The sequence below is a fragment of the Aspergillus ochraceoroseus genome (assembly GCF_002846915.1).
Source record: "Aspergillus ochraceoroseus IBT 24754 chromosome Unknown P175scaffold_2, whole genome shotgun sequence".
In the NCBI taxonomy this organism is placed as follows: domain Eukaryota; kingdom Fungi; phylum Ascomycota; class Eurotiomycetes; order Eurotiales; family Aspergillaceae; genus Aspergillus; species Aspergillus ochraceoroseus.
The window spans coordinates 3,145,867-3,160,464 of NW_024468477.1; the positions used below are offsets into that span (position 1 = coordinate 3,145,867).

The 14,598-nt window shown below is 50.3% G+C and overlaps 8 protein-coding genes across 8 annotated transcripts; 6 read left to right on the forward strand and 2 right to left on the reverse strand.

The window, feature by feature from the left end:
• Positions 1-175: 175 nt before the first annotated feature.
• On the reverse strand, positions 176-2,114 carry P175DRAFT_0454750 (putative nonsense-mediated mRNA decay protein Upf3). Its single transcript, XM_040894582.1, has 2 exons — positions 1,741-2,114; positions 176-1,683 (listed from the first exon to the last, which is right to left on the reverse strand). Exons 1-2 carry the CDS (start codon positions 1,986-1,988, stop codon positions 216-218), a joined length of 1,716 nt encoding a protein of 571 aa, XP_040754620.1. The 5' UTR covers positions 1,989-2,114; the 3' UTR covers positions 176-215.
• A 171-nt stretch (positions 2,115-2,285) lies between these two features.
• On the forward strand, positions 2,286-4,227 carry sitA (TOR signaling pathway phosphatase SitA). The gene is made up of 4 exons (XM_040899245.1): positions 2,286-2,572; positions 2,647-3,040; positions 3,096-3,427; positions 3,480-4,227. The coding sequence occupies exons 1-4, from the start codon at positions 2,419-2,421 to the stop codon at positions 3,767-3,769; spliced, it is 1,170 nt and encodes a 389-aa protein (XP_040754621.1). The 5' UTR covers positions 2,286-2,418; the 3' UTR covers positions 3,770-4,227.
• On the forward strand, positions 3,992-4,854 carry P175DRAFT_0164387 (putative phenol 2-monooxygenase). The gene has a single exon (XM_040892482.1). The coding sequence runs from the start codon at positions 4,213-4,215 to the stop codon at positions 4,744-4,746; it is 534 nt and encodes a 177-aa protein (XP_040754622.1). The 5' UTR covers positions 3,992-4,212; the 3' UTR covers positions 4,747-4,854.
• A 317-nt stretch (positions 4,855-5,171) lies between these two features.
• P175DRAFT_0499777 (NUDIX hydrolase) lies at positions 5,172-6,177 on the forward strand. The gene has a single exon (XM_040896813.1). The coding sequence runs from the start codon at positions 5,298-5,300 to the stop codon at positions 5,973-5,975; it is 678 nt and encodes a 225-aa protein (XP_040754623.1). The 5' UTR covers positions 5,172-5,297; the 3' UTR covers positions 5,976-6,177.
• Positions 6,178-6,597: 420 nt separating this feature from the next.
• On the forward strand, positions 6,598-8,999 carry P175DRAFT_0530338 (flavodoxin and radical SAM domain protein; the record flags this gene model as incomplete). The annotated part of the gene is made up of 2 exons (XM_040899779.1): positions 6,598-6,625; positions 6,685-8,999. 2 exons carry the CDS (start codon positions 6,598-6,600, stop codon positions 8,997-8,999), a joined length of 2,343 nt encoding a protein of 780 aa, XP_040754624.1.
• A 601-nt stretch (positions 9,000-9,600) lies between these two features.
• Positions 9,601-11,518, reverse strand: P175DRAFT_0454762 (uncharacterized protein; the record flags this gene model as incomplete). Its single annotated transcript, XM_040894583.1, has 3 exons — positions 11,120-11,518; positions 10,066-11,049; positions 9,601-9,949 (listed from the first exon to the last, which is right to left on the reverse strand). Coding segments are annotated over exons 1-3 (1,521 nt in total), but the record flags the coding sequence as incomplete, so codon positions are not given.
• Positions 11,354-11,782, forward strand: P175DRAFT_0164409 (uncharacterized protein). Its single transcript, XM_040892483.1, has one exon. The coding sequence runs from the start codon at positions 11,409-11,411 to the stop codon at positions 11,700-11,702; it is 294 nt and encodes a 97-aa protein (XP_040754626.1). The 5' UTR covers positions 11,354-11,408; the 3' UTR covers positions 11,703-11,782.
• A 1,283-nt stretch (positions 11,783-13,065) lies between these two features.
• P175DRAFT_0475305 (putative integral membrane protein) lies at positions 13,066-14,549 on the forward strand (the record flags this gene model as incomplete). Its single annotated transcript, XM_040895237.1, has 5 exons — positions 13,066-13,215; positions 13,284-13,388; positions 13,440-13,837; positions 13,899-13,963; positions 14,023-14,549. The coding sequence occupies 5 exons, from the start codon at positions 13,066-13,068 to the stop codon at positions 14,505-14,507; spliced, it is 1,203 nt and encodes a 400-aa protein (XP_040754627.1). The 3' UTR covers positions 14,508-14,549.
• Between the last annotated feature and the right edge of the window lie 49 nt (positions 14,550-14,598).

The following is a 14,598-nucleotide window of genomic DNA, read 5'->3' on the forward strand; positions in this document are numbered from 1 at the left end:
CTGAATTGGGGACTGTATAGTATATAGCCAACAATTCTATACATGAGGGTAGATATCATGGCTAATACAAGTTTTTACTTGGGATTTTACAGGTTAACAAAGATATACTAGAGTAAGAGAAATCCTACCGGTAGTTTTATAAGATCTCCCAACATTCTAGTGGGCTCTCATTCATAGCATATGGGGTATCATTATTGCATTCGTTTTATCATACATCATTTATTCTCTGCACTCTTATTGTCCGCGTTTGGATTTGTACCCCCTCCATTCCCTTTCGAATTCTTGTTCTTCGATCCCCGGCTACCGCGCGATCCACGAGACGAGTTCCCCCCAGATCCTCCGTCGCCAGACTTCCCACCCCGATTATTAGGAGTCTCGGAGCTCGTATTTGCAGCTTTGGCTTCACCGCGACCCCCCTTTCCACGGCCCTTCTCTGCCCCGGGGTTCAGCTTCCTCTCCAGAACAACAACCTGGCTCTGGGCGACGGAAACAGGACTGGCCGCGATAGCCTTCTGCAGATCATCTGGCTCTGCGAAGTCAATGTACCCGAACCCCTTTTTCTTGTCGATTTCCACCTTTAAAACATTACCAAATTGGGCAAAGGCAGCCTCAAGGAGTAGCTCCGTAACCCCCTGCGAAGGATTCGCATGTTTGAGAAAGGCCTGGGTAGCTGCAGGGGCTGGGGTAATTCCTGCCGCCGTGGAAGCTTGTTTACCTCTACCAGACTTCGGAGGTTTCGACGACGTAGATGTTCCTTGGGCTGGCGTGCTCGCTTCGGATCGTGGGGCAGATGATGGTTCACTGGGCTGAGAAGTGTTATTCTGTTTTGATTTCGCGTTTTGCGAGCCTCCCTTTGCCGGCTTAGCGGGAGGGTCCTTCTTGCTGGTTTCTGGCGTAGCAGTATTCTGATCGCCTTTACCGTCCCCGTTCCCAGAGGTCCCCTTGCCACCTTTTCGCCGGCTATTAGAGGGCGTAAGACCCAGATCGCGTTGTAAAATCCTCGCCGCAGCAGCAACACTCCCGCGCTCTCTCTTCCGCTCCGGAGCCGGCTGAGTTGCTTCCCTGGGGGAATTTTGTGCTCCCGATGCTTTCGCTACTTGCTTGGAGGCAGCACTAGCAGCCTTGTTGGCTGCCTTTACTGCTTCCTTCGTAGCTTTGTCTGTTTTTGACCTCTTCTCCCCCTTCTCCGCACTAGCCGAATGTGCTCCTTCCTTGTCAGGTCGTTGTAGAAGCTTCTTGGATTGTAACTTCTCGGATTTTCCGTCTTTATCGGACCTGTGCTTGGATGATTTGCCCGAGGACTCTTTTGCCTTATTGGCCTTCTTTTCCTTAATATACTGCACGAGAGGAGTGGTCGTTACAATCTCTTTCTTCTCCTCACCGTCTGCAGCGGACTCGACAGGCGCAGGTTTCGAGATTGGTTGTGTGAGACTTTCCAGGAAGAGAATAAATTCGGGGTCTTGATCAATTGTCCCCTGCCGGGCATCTTTTCGGACGCGGCTTCCGGGGATTTTTGCGTAGGGAGCATATTCCAGAGTAGGAGGGCCCAGGAGGACGGGATCATTGGAGGTGCTTCGAGAATCTAAAAACGACGTATCCCGGACTTTATCGGCAAGTGGAACGGCGTAATCGCTTGAAGCAATGTGGATATATGCTCGAGCCGGTCTAGAGGGTTTTGCGGGACTGGATGTTGATGACATTATTAGACTTTAAATCCCTAAATCGACCGAACCAACTTACTCTTTGGAAATCTTGCCAGGCTTATATTGGAACCAATCAACCTTCCCAGCTCCAAGTTTCCACTCCGAACCCAGCGCCGTCTCGAATTCCTCTTGAGTCAAGCCGGGTGGCAGACGCCTCACAAGTAATTTCAGGCGTGGTGCCGCTGGCTTTGAGGTCTTTCTGGGAGCTGGAGGCGCACTCTTCTGGGTCGCAGCAGCGGGAATCTGAAGAACCCCCCCTGTTGATTTGGTCAGAATTTGCGTCATGATGAAGATGTCCTTGTGTCCTTGACTATGAAGGATCTATCTCCGATTGCAGCGTAGGTGGATAGCCGCCGCGGGAGAGAGAGTGAACAAAGAAAACCAAGAGGGTTGATTAACTTGGGACAGAATGAACTGTAGGATTCACACCCGACCCTGATAAAAGAGTTGAGAGGTGCAAAGTTGGGCTTCCTGATGCTGCTTGAAATCCCCCGCTGACTACGGCAGCTCCAACACGTGACTGCTCTCTGTGGCGGCCAGTGATAACCAGAAGTGTCTTGCGGGGAAGTGTTAAGGGAGGAGATAGTTTTGCGCATGTTCATGTGCCTGATCTCATAACAACAACTGATTTTTTATTTGGTGCTATTACTTTGTCACTTTCTTTCAATTTACTCCTTTGTGGAAAAAAAAAAACCTTACCTTTTAGGCCCTCAGTATGGTGGATAGTAAGGTCCCTCAGCCGGGACCCGCGAAGCTGAAGCGGAATGCAGGGCCTGATGAATGGCTGGAGGCAGCTAAGGATTGCAAATATCTTTCAGAAGCGCATATGAAACAGCTATGTGAAATTGTGAAAGAATATATGATGGAAGGTATGCTCAGACCCCGAAGCATAGACGATGATAATCTTATTTGGGCGGGGGGCTAATATTCTGTGTGCGCTTAGAATCGAATATCCAGCCCGTGTCGACACCTGTCACGATCTGCGGAGACATTCACGGTCAATTTTATGATCTTCTAGAGCTTTTCCGGGTCTCTGGTGGAATGCCAAACGAGTCGGAAGTTGAGCCGCCCAAGACCACATCCTCTGTGATTACGTCCGCCGATATTGAACCGCCGACCACGATTACGGATCCTAAATTGCGGAAAAAGTTGAAGAACCCGAGATTTTCGGAAGATGGCGATGATACAGGATCAATTAACAGCCAAAGAGAGCGGTCTTCGAGCTCAGGATCGGCGGACGTGACACTCAACCGGAACTTCGTGTTTCTTGGGGACTATGTCGACAGAGGGTATTTTAGCTTGGAAACTCTTACTTTACTATTATGTCTGAAGGCCAAGTGAGTTTTTCTTCAGTTTGACTAGCTTGGGTGGACGTTAATTTGAGGCCTTTAGATACCCTGACCGCGTAACCCTGGTTCGTGGCAACCATGAATCTCGACAGATCACCCAGGTTTATGGATTTTACGAAGAATGCTTGCAGAAATATGGAAACGCTTCTGTGTGGAAAGCATGCTGCCAAGTGTTTGATTTCATGACGCTAGGTGCTATTATTGATGGCAGGGTGCTGTGCGTTCACGGCGGCCTGAGTCCGGAAATCAGGACATTGGATCAGGTTCGCGTGGTTGCCAGAGCCCAAGAAATTCCCCATGAAGGAGCCTTCTGTGATCTGGTATGGTCTGATCCGGATGATGTGGAAACCTGGGCAGTTAGTCCCAGAGGAGCTGGTAAGTCAAGCAACGGCTCTCTCACCTTCGTATCTATACTAATATCGCCTAGGTTGGCTGTTTGGAGATAAAGTTGCAGATGAGTTTTGCCACGTTAATGACTTAACTCTGATTGCCCGAGCACATCAACTCGTGAATGAGGGATATAAGTACCACTTCTCGAACCAAAACGTCGTTACTGTGTGGAGCGCCCCCAACTACTGCTACCGATGCGGAAACCTGGCATCCGTGTGCGAGATCGGTGATGACCTAAAACCGACCTTCAAGCTCTTCAGTGCCGTGAGTGACGATCAACGACACGTCCCCCCGTCGCGGCCGGGCCGCAGCGAGTACTTTTTGTAAAATATTTCCATGCCCTGCATTTTCTCGATTGTTTGTCCGCCTTATGGCTCTGTCCGTATTATGAGGCGGTCATTTACACCGACGCGGGCGTTCGGGGTGAATACCTGATGTGCCTGGTCCTCTTCGGAGGGGAGGCTGTTGACGAGCATCATATCATACATAACGATTTAGAGCAATTAATGAGATAACTAGCCTGGCCTTTCCACTAGATTCCGAACATACTAATTCAAAGTGAAATAAAAATCTTTTCTCAAAAGGAAAGTCCCTAGTATGCCGAGTCAGTTTCTTTGCACAAGTCCTTTCTATCTCATTCCCTCCTCCGCAGAGGCCAAGAACAAATTGATCATGCCAAACCACATGCCACCTTCAACTCCCGTCCTCCCCCAAGAATTGATCCGTGCGCCTCCAGTCCTCCACTATTGCATGTACTCCAGACATCTGCAATGCCGATAATGCGGAGAGAGACAGCGAAGAAAGAAGCAAAGAAACAGCCCTGTGATTGGTCGATGTCACATCCGAGGAACATCCTCAGCCAGTACGAGGGGAATTTACCAAGACTGTTTCGTGGTCTGCGTACTCTATCGGCCAGCGTCATGCTGACTTCTTGCACAAAGATTTCCTTGTGTTCCTGGGTGGAGGATGCATGCCACACTCACTCACCCCAGGCTGGCCAGGGCATGAATGTTAGTTTGACTGTTATTTCTCGCAGCTCTTCTCCTCAGGTGGGAAGGCTTCTCCTGAAGAGTTTCAACACGATGTTGAGCTTGATCAGATTCCTGCAGCCTTCTATCCCGTCACCGGCAAGAACCAGATCAAAGGTTTGTTCTGAGTTACGGAATTTATGGGTAGAAAGTATCCTAGACCTTCACAGAGCCACAACATGGGTCACGGTCATTTGTACAAACACCTTGGTGTCGACCCTCGGAACGGTGTTATTGCTCTTTCCCCCTTGGATGTTTCTACCGTGGGCTTTATGATCCCTCAGGAAACCTCTGGTTCGTTATCTGGAAGCAAAGTGTAAATTCAATTCAACCTTTATTATTATGGGACATGAAATTAAGAACTCTGGGGATAGTATTGAGATAACCAATGGTGTATGGTTGCATTCAGTTTTATATAGAGGAAAATAAGAGGGCATATACATACAGTTAATATCACCCACCTCGCTCAGCCACAAGCAAACGACAGCTTCCTATCCAAAATACATGAGATGACCGTCTTGGAACTTACCTGCTGTCTTTATTTGCAAACTTAATCCTTTCAAGCTGTATCTTCCTGTGGATAATGAATCCTGAAATTACCCGTTGATTGGTGTGCAGTGAGTGAGTGCTGCGCCCTCATTAGGTACATATACCTTGCGTTCCCGTCTGGCTGATCTACTACAAGGCAGAATCGTTCGAAACGCCAGCATAACACAGACTCTGATATTAAAAGCTTGGGCTAAAGCTAATCCAGTCTTTTTTACTTTACTTTACTTTACTTTTCTTTTCTTTTTCTTTTCTTTTTTAAAAGAAGGGGTTGAAGCAAAATGACGCCAAAATCCAACTACACGCTCCCCCACCATCTCGAAGAATACAATGTCCCATTTTCCAGCTTTAGAGCCGCTAGACCGCAATTCACTCACTTCGTCGGCGGGGGTCTTATCTTCTCACGGAGAATTCTTCAAAATAGCGACCCCGAAGAGGGCAATCCGCCTCTGCGCATACTTCTCCTCCAGAGATCTTTTGAGGACTCGTACGGTGGGCACTGGGAAGGCCCCGGCGGATCCTGTGAGCCAGACGACGAGACACTCTTAGCAGGGGTTGCTCGCGAAGTTTTCGAAGAAAGCGGACTCCGCGTGTCGAGATTCGTGGAGTTTGTTTCGCTGGACAGGTGGACGAAGTTGAAGCCGGATCGGGTCTACGCTGTGGCCAAGTTTACTTTCATTGTGGAAGTGCACGAAGTGGGATCTGACGGGCCTGTCCATGCACAAGATGACCGGAAAAAGGAGGAGGCTGCTTTATTCACGGATACCTCTGATGGTCTGCCGCCGGCCCGCTGGGAGGATGCGGTGAAGTTAAACCCGGAGGAGCATCGGGCGTATCGGTGGGCTACTGAAGATGAGATCCGGGAGGGAGAAGCGAGCGGCATTGGAAAGTTCACTATGCTTGGTGACCAGGGACAGTCGATTCTGGAGGCGTTTCGATTACTGAAGTTGAAGTCATGATATGATGATTTGTTTGTCCCATGGGCGGTTTTTGTTCTTTTGGCCTCGTATAAGGCCGAGTTGGAGATCTGTCTCAATGATGTTAGCCAATTTTCCACATGTTCTTGAAGATGTCATGTCATATTGTGCATAATGAATCGCACGAGCCCGAAGATAGTAGAGAGATGCAACTGGGAACACACCTGGGTCTAAGATACCAAAGCAATATCTCCCACCAAGAGCCAAACGGATCCAGTATGTCTATTATTGCTTAACAACGGCGGATTTTAGCCAAAATAACAGAAAACAAAACAAAAGTCTTCAGTCGCATGAGATATAGCCATACAATATAACGGTGCCTGAGGTGTCTATGTGGGAGCCAATCACGTTTTTGGCGGCAAAAAATTCGAGATCCCCAACATCCATTATCAACTTGGATTTCTTTTTCGCGACAAGAGAGTCTATCGCAGCTCATCTTCTTTCCTTCTATACATTCGAGAGCTCTGCGTGCGATGCTTTATCAAGGCTTGTTGTATCCTCTATGTTAGAGATCTCCTAGGCTTCTGACCGCCCGCCAAACCCCATTCTCTCGACGCAATTACATTGAGGGGCGACACATAAAACTTCCCCTCCTCCAGCTACGATGGCAGAGTCCTCCACAGCCGAAGAAGGTATGGGTTCTTAAACTGCCCTTATGCTTGGGAGCAGCTACTGACGAGACCTTTTTTAGGCGTACTGGCCTTTTGGCATTCTTTTCGCCTTCCTATCCTTGTCGCCCTCACCACCGTCATTGTTATTATCCGACTGCGTCGCAAGACACAGGCTAGACGGCTCAAAGCCGCGACTGCGTCCTCGGTTCCGCCATCGCCCCGAAGTTCCGCACCAGAAAAGACTATTGAGAAACATGAAGTGCCTGCCGTATCTGAGAAGAAGGAATTGAAAGGTCCAGACCGTACAGCGGTTACTGGAAAGCCCGCACCAGGACCGAAGAGAGTCTCGGGAAGGAAACCCCAGAAGGTTGCTGGACGACGCGCAGATACAACGGATCAGGAACCAGCTTTGACATTCCTCCAACCCATTATATTTTACGCCTCCTTAACTGGAAACACGGAAAGATATGCCCAACTCTTCTTGGAGGATCTCCGTGCCGCTGCGCAGAGTCAGTCTGACTCTGAGAATCGTGAACGCGGACTGCTGCCTCCCCAGATGCATGATTTGGCGTATGTAGATTTCGATGACTATTTCACCACTGCGCCAAAACCGCCCTCGACCTCTCCCGGTACGCGCTATATTTACTGTTTCTTAATTCCCAGCTACAATATCGACACTATCCTCAATACCTTCCTGGCCCACCTCGATGAAACCCACCACGATTTCCGAATTGATACGGGATCCTTGTCCACTCTTGCTGGCTTTACGGTCTTTGGATTTGGTGACAAGGAAGGGTGGCCGACTGAGGAGGAAGGGTTCTGTTCGCAGGCCAAGGAATTGGATAGATGGATGGCCAAGCTTACTGACAAGAAGAGGGCATATCCTCTCGGATTTGGTGACGTGAAAAGTGACGCCGAGTCCGCACTCAAAGAGTGGTCTCGTGGTCTTCAGGAAATTCTTGGCGATATTGTTGAACACGGTGGCTTGGGAGAGGGTGTTCCAGGAAGCGGTGACCCGCTGGAGAGTGATGAGGAGGACCTGGACGACGAGGAAACTGATGATGCCAAACAAAAGGCTCGGCCCCGCAGAAAGCCTCGAGCTGTAGTTGACTTGGAAGATATTAAGATGGGATCCAATAGCCAAGCTGGGTCGGGATCCCCGATCCCCGTTGATTTCACCACCTCAGGAAACCCTGCTGTCCAATCTATTCAACCCACTGAGAAGGAGATGGTCCCAACAACATCGCCTACCTATGCGGCCCTCACAAAGCAGGGTTATACAATTGTTGGCTCGCATTCTGGCGTGAAGATTTGCCGGTGGACCAAGTCTGCGCTACGTGGTCGCGGGTCATGCTATAAGTTTTCCTTCTATGGAATTCGCTCACATCTTTGTATGGAGGCAACCCCTTCTCTTTCTTGCAGTAACAAGTGCATTTTCTGCTGGAGGCATGGGACCAATCCAGTTGGAACCACTTGGCGCTGGAAGGTGGATTCGCCTGAGTTGATTTTCAACGGGGTCAAGGAGGGCCACTATAAAAAGATCAAAATGATGCGCGGTGTTCCAGGTGTCCGTGCAGAGCGCTTCGCGGAAGCCATGCGCATTAGACACTGTGCCCTGAGTCTTGTTGGTGAACCGATTTTCTACCCCCACATTAATGGGTTCTTGGATCTTCTACACTCGGAGCACATTTCTAGCTTTTTGGTGTGCAACGCACAACACCCTGATCAACTTGAAACATTACACAGGGTGACTCAGCTGTACGTATCTATCGATGCCAGTAACCGCGAAAGTCTTCGAAAGATTGATCGTCCTCTCCATCGGGATTTCTGGGAGCGGTTCCAGCGGTGCCTCGATATCCTGAGGGAAAAGCGACACATCCAACGCACGGTCTTCCGCCTCACACTGGTGAAAGGATTTAATGTTGATGATGAGGTTATTGGCTATGCAAATCTCGTAGAAAAGGCATTGCCGTGCTTTATCGAGATCAAGGGGGTGACATACTGCGGTACGAGCACAAGTGCAGGCGCTGGGCTGACGATGCAGAACGTCCCGTTTTACGAAGAGGTTGCTCAGTTTGTCGTCTCTCTTAACAAAGAATTGGAGCGCCGGGGCCTGGACTATGGAATTGCTGCGGAGCATGCTCACAGCTGCTGCGTCCTCATCGCCTCCCGGCGTTTCCATGTTGATGGAAAGTGGCACTCCCGCATTGATTACCCTCGGTTCTTTGAACTTTTAGAACAGGAAAAGGCCGATGGCACCTCCTTCCGTCCAGAGGACTACATGAAAGAAACGGAAGAGTGGGCGCTATGGGGCAACGGAGGGTTTGACCCGAATGATGAGCGGGTCCATAAAAGGGGTAAAAAGGCTGCACTTCAGCGAGCATTGGAGGCATAAAGCACTCGATTTGAAACGCGTGTGCTACTGTGCTACTTTGGAGCAAAGGATAATGGCGCCTTATTAGCAGTCCCGTTCCACACATACACATGTGTAACTAGTACTGTTTGCAGTCCCTACAATCATTCCTGATTTTGATTGACGTGCTGTGTAGCCATAGTGAAAGTGGTCAAAAGCCGTGCGAGGAAGTTGCCAAAACCAAGAGAGCCGTGTTCCCAGGGACCTTCCCAACCCAATGTCCGGGCTCTCCCCAGACTGTATTGATTGCTCATTTTTTTTTTTTTTTTTCGACCGGGTGGACAGGACGACGATAGTCCTGAGAAGACTTAAAACACACTTCCATGCAACTAAATGGTTTAATGATTGAAATCCTCTAGCTTATGATAACTATGTATATAGCGAACATGCCTTTTTCATTATACTATGTTCACACATCGTCTTTCACGGGGGTCATTTTTTTTGCCTTGAGAACATCGCTAGTATCATAAATGATCCCGGAAGTAAATGAAAAGTCAAATCGCAACGCATACTCGATAGTACCATTTTCTCACGACGAGGCTCAGCAGGCACCAGGTGTAGGAGAGAGAGAGAGGGAGGACCACGCTTTGAACTTGCGCGTCGGCAGTCCGAGTTCGAACATGCGATCGATTTCCGCGGGGGTCCTATTCTTCATTTCCGGAATAAGCATCCATGCGCCTACCAGAGCGATGCCGCAGAGACCCGTGTACACGAAGCCCGTCTTTGCCCGGAGAGCCGCCTGGTCGTTGTTGAAGATATACGGGAGCACGAGGCCAAAGACGCCGTTGGAAAGACTATTCACAAGCCAGCCCAAGCCCTGCGCCTTGCCTCTGAGCTGGAGGGACGAGGCCTCGGCACTGACGGCGTACGAAGCCGGCCATGTACTGACGCCCACGACGGCGATGAGTAGCATCATTGTGGCTGCGGTGTACCTGGAGACGATCAATCAATCGAGATCAGTCTAAACGCAGCTAGCTAGCGCTACTGTTTCCCGATTCAGGACAAGAAAGAAAGAAAGAAAGAAAGAAGGAATCTCGGGCAAACTGACCAGGTTGTGGCAACGCCCGAGAAGCACCCTGCGACCCCCATTGCAGTCCAGAGCACCGTGCAGCCGGCCAGACCGAAGAGGTACAGGGGTCTTCGTCCGAACTTGGCCAAGGCGAGTATGCTCAAGATGTTCGCGACCAGTCCGAGCGCAAGACTGACTTGCAGGAACAAGAGGCTGTGGTCGGCGTCCAGACCGACGACCTGCAGGAAATAGCTCGCCTTTGCTAAGAGGGTCAAGCCGAAGAGCTGCGGAACCAGGTTGGAGAACAGCACAATGGCCGTGCGGCGGCGGTTCGTGGCCCGGAAACAATCCAGGTATCCCGATGCTGCCGTGGCGCGGGAGGCGGCGGCCTGATGCTGCCGCTCGATCGAGAAGCGGATCTGCTCGACGACGGCGTCAGGGTCCGCGGTTGGGGGAGACAGTCGGCGCTGGCATTGGCGCGCGGCGTGCAGGCGGGTTTTCCGAACGAGATAGGTCGGGCTTTCGGGGATGAATATCGCGACGACAAGCGGGAGAACCGAGAAGGGCCACTGGGAAACGAAGCAGCGTCGGTATCCCTGCGGGCCTGGCTTATGCAGGGATGCGTAGACGACAACGCTTCCGATTAACTGGCCTAGAAGCGTGAAAATGGGGAAGAAGGCGAGAACGGGGCCGCGCAGCCGGGGGGGGAGCACCTCGGACATGTATGTCTGGGCTGTGCACATGCCCATGTTCACGGCAAACGACTGCACCACTTTGGCGACGAAGAACACCCCCCGGCGCGCGGCGAGGTAGCTGGGGATGTTGGCGACGTATGCTATGGCGACTGCTATCGCGGAGACAACACTTGCCGTCGCCAACGACCCGCGCCGTCCTTGCGCGTCTTGGATAACGCCCCCCGAGAGGGCGCCGCAGACACCCCCGATCATATTTGCGACATTCCACAGGCCGAGCCAGAGTGATGGGATGATCAGTTGCCCGTGTAGTTCTCGACCGAAATCTCGTCTGGAAACGGGGGTGTGTGAGATAAAAGAGGAAAAAAAGAAAATGCAGGCAAACCAACCACCTAACTTACTGGAACTCAGGCATGGAGGAGACATTTCCCACAATGACAAGATCGTACCCGTAGAGCAGAATCGCAGACGTCAGGGCAACGCACCACCCTGCTATCTTTGGTGATAGCTTGACTGTTGCCGACAATGACGTCTCATTCCCCTGCTTTGGAGAGGGGGCGCTTTCTGTATTCCCGTTGAGGTTCTCCATGGCCGGACGATCTGGCACGAAGACGACACAGAAAGGGCTTCATCGCCTGGTTGCAAAGGGTCAAGTCAAGTAGTAGATACCTCGGAGTATAGTATTCTTGGATGGGTTGTCGAGATGCCCTGCAGGGTAACATGAATGCCAGGTTGCAGACTTTGGTTACGCAACTGATTTGTTTGTTTTATCCTCGAGCATTTCTTCTTCATTTCTTCATTTCTTCCCAAGGTATGGACATGCATTTACCTGTCTGTCCCGAGAGCCGGTTGGTACCGGTATGCAGGTCGCCATTTTTGCATGGTTCCGAATCTACGGAGTACAAAGGTACACACGAACATGGAGTAGGATTGATCATCAACGGAAGAAGGGATAAACCTAGTCCCAGGATTGGCAGGGCCTAGATGCGAAATATTAGGAGCCGAGGGATTCTGAGTGGCTGGTAGGTACTCACTATAGAATATGTAGTCTGACCTCGGATAGTCGGGAGTCTGGTACATATACCGAAAAGAGAAGATACGGATATCACCCTAAAGAGAGACTCCGCGACAACTCTCAGGGGCTTTAGCAGCCGTTCCTTTGAACCGAGAGTATCCAAGCTTCTTGGTCGAGAACAACGTAGGAGAGGAGAGGTTTGTCCAGGGAAAGCACAGACAGGGAATCTGTGAAAATCCATCTAGATTCTAGAGTACTCCGTAGGGGAATGGGAACCTGCGTGGAGAGCATTCTAGCAGTCATTGGGAATCGCCATCGTTCTGAAACAACGGTTGGTAAAGGATTCATCGTCCTGTAGATCGTACATTGAATCGGCAATACAATCAGATTATAAACCCGGATGAGATTCTTTCTTACCGAAAAACGAGGTCATCTTTGGTATTGAAGATAGAAACCCGGGTTGAATCAAAAATTCATCATAACATCCGGGCCATTGGAACCTAGAAGGTAGAATTGTATATTCAATTTCAACCCGAGATAGGGCTCCGGATCCCCTTACCCTACTATCCCCAACCAATGGGATTTCTACCGCAGTTTAATCCCCCTTTTTTTTTTTTACACGTGGATTGATTTTAATCCATATCAATCGGTATAATAATGTTATTATATGGATAACGACTACCGTTCAATTGCCTAAGATCGTTTAGCGGATACTCCGTCGAATCCAATCGAGGACACGGACTGCTCTTTCTCCCGTCTTCTGATAAAGATCAACTGGTAAAACGCCACGGGAAGTTTGAGCACACGGGATCTGTTCTTTACCTCTGCGCGGATGCATCGGCAGACAGACAGACAGACATACTTTAATGTCCAGCGTTGCATATGGACAACAATAATCGCCTGTGGAATCGTATGACCTAGACTTGGATACTTGACCTGGATACTTGGTACGCTACGAAATTTCGACCCTCCCGACCCTCTCTCTACCTTGGGTTACCTCGTTTTGATGTAATTGACTGGCGAGTGGATCTCCTCCGTCGAAAACCAGATTCACACCAATCGCAGGGCTATCTGAAGGGGAATTGTAGGCTGGTAGCTGCGGTCCTCTGGTTAGTAGTTGACACCCAGACTTTCCACTTCCAGTAAAGAACGAAATCGGTTGACGGGGCTTTTCGCCCCCCGTATGAAGCATGGCAAAAGAATTTGGGATCGTCCAGGGTTTTCAAGAGACGATCGATTCTTAGATATATATATATATATATATATATATTCTGAATGGGGTTCCCGCTGCCCTGGCTCGCGGGAGAAAACCCCTCGTGATGAGTCGCCAAAATGACCAAAGATGACCGTTCCCTAGAGGTCAAGACGGTTGCGGCCGTTTTCATGTCCGTGGCATCGGTGGCTGTGATCTTGCGCTGCTATGTGCGCGGATGGGTGGTGAAGGCCTTTGGGTGGGATGACGCGGTGATGGTCATCGCCATGGTACCGACCCCCCTCTCTATATAATTGTGTCAATCCGGATCTAACCCAGGATATCAATTGGGTCGCAGATTTTCTATGCGATGTTCTCTGGTTGCATGATTGGCGGGGCCATACATGGAACTGGTCGTAAATTCGCAGTGTTGACAGCACATGAACGGGTGACCGCGATGAGGGTATGCAAATTATCTTGACTGGAGACGAAGAAGAAACTAAAACGCAGATAGTACTGGTGGCTCTGTGAGATCGCCTACTGCTTCGCGTCTTTCGGCTGTAAAGTCTCCGTCTGTATCTTCTTGCTTCGTATCACCGTCAAGCGAGCCCATATCTGGATCCTGTACACCGTCATGCTTCTCACCGTTCTTGCTGGTCTGGCATTCATGTTCGTCTTGTTGCTCCAGTGTAGACCGCTGGCATACTTTTGGACTCGCACGGCCTTTGATGCCAATATCAAAGGATCCTGTATCAGCATGGACATTATTGTTGTTATGACATATATATACAGCGCCTTTGCAGCTCTGTGCGATTTCACCGTGGGAATTCTACCCATCTTCATCGTCCACAAGCTGCACATGCGCACCAAGACCAAGCTGGCCGTGATAGGCATTCTCAGCATGGCCTGCATGTAGGTTCTGTTCTATTCTCTTCTTCTTCTTCTTCTTCTTCTTCTTTTCTAACTCGGAAAGTGCTTCTTCAGCCGTTATTATTCGAATCCCCTACGTGCGAACATTCAAGGACCCCGATTTCCTCTGTACGTACACACCCACATTATATTATATATATACATACATATACTAACACAAATAACAGACGCCACCGTCGAAATCGCCCTCTGGTCCAACATTGAAACCGGCCTCGGAATCACAGCAGGCAGTCTCGCGACCCTCCGCCCCCTGGTCCGAAAGTGGCTCGGCTCCGCCCACGACCCCTACTACGATACCTCTCGTTTCCAGGGTCCATCGGGGTCCCGTCGTCACCCAGACACCAGCCGAGACCGTCCCCTGCCCCTGGGATCAATCGACCACGATGGCGTCCACGGACACGGACACGGACGACTCCGCCCGGACAAACTCGCCGTCACCGTGACGACCGTGCACACCCACCACGACTCCGGGGACCGGTGGACGGTCTCGGGCAGCCTGAACAGCAGCGAGGAGCGCCTGACGGCCGACCAGCAAAAGGCGCCAGTTTCCAGTCCCTTTGCGGCGCAGATGACGGGGGGGATTCATCGGACGTTTGAGTTGACGCAGACCTCGACGAATCTGCCGCCGACGGGGGTGAAGGACCGGTTTTGAATGAATTTACAAGAGAGAGAGAGAAATAAATAAATAATAAACCCTGTGTGATGAAATTAGTTTTTCGATTCTTCGTTCTTTTGCTCTGGAT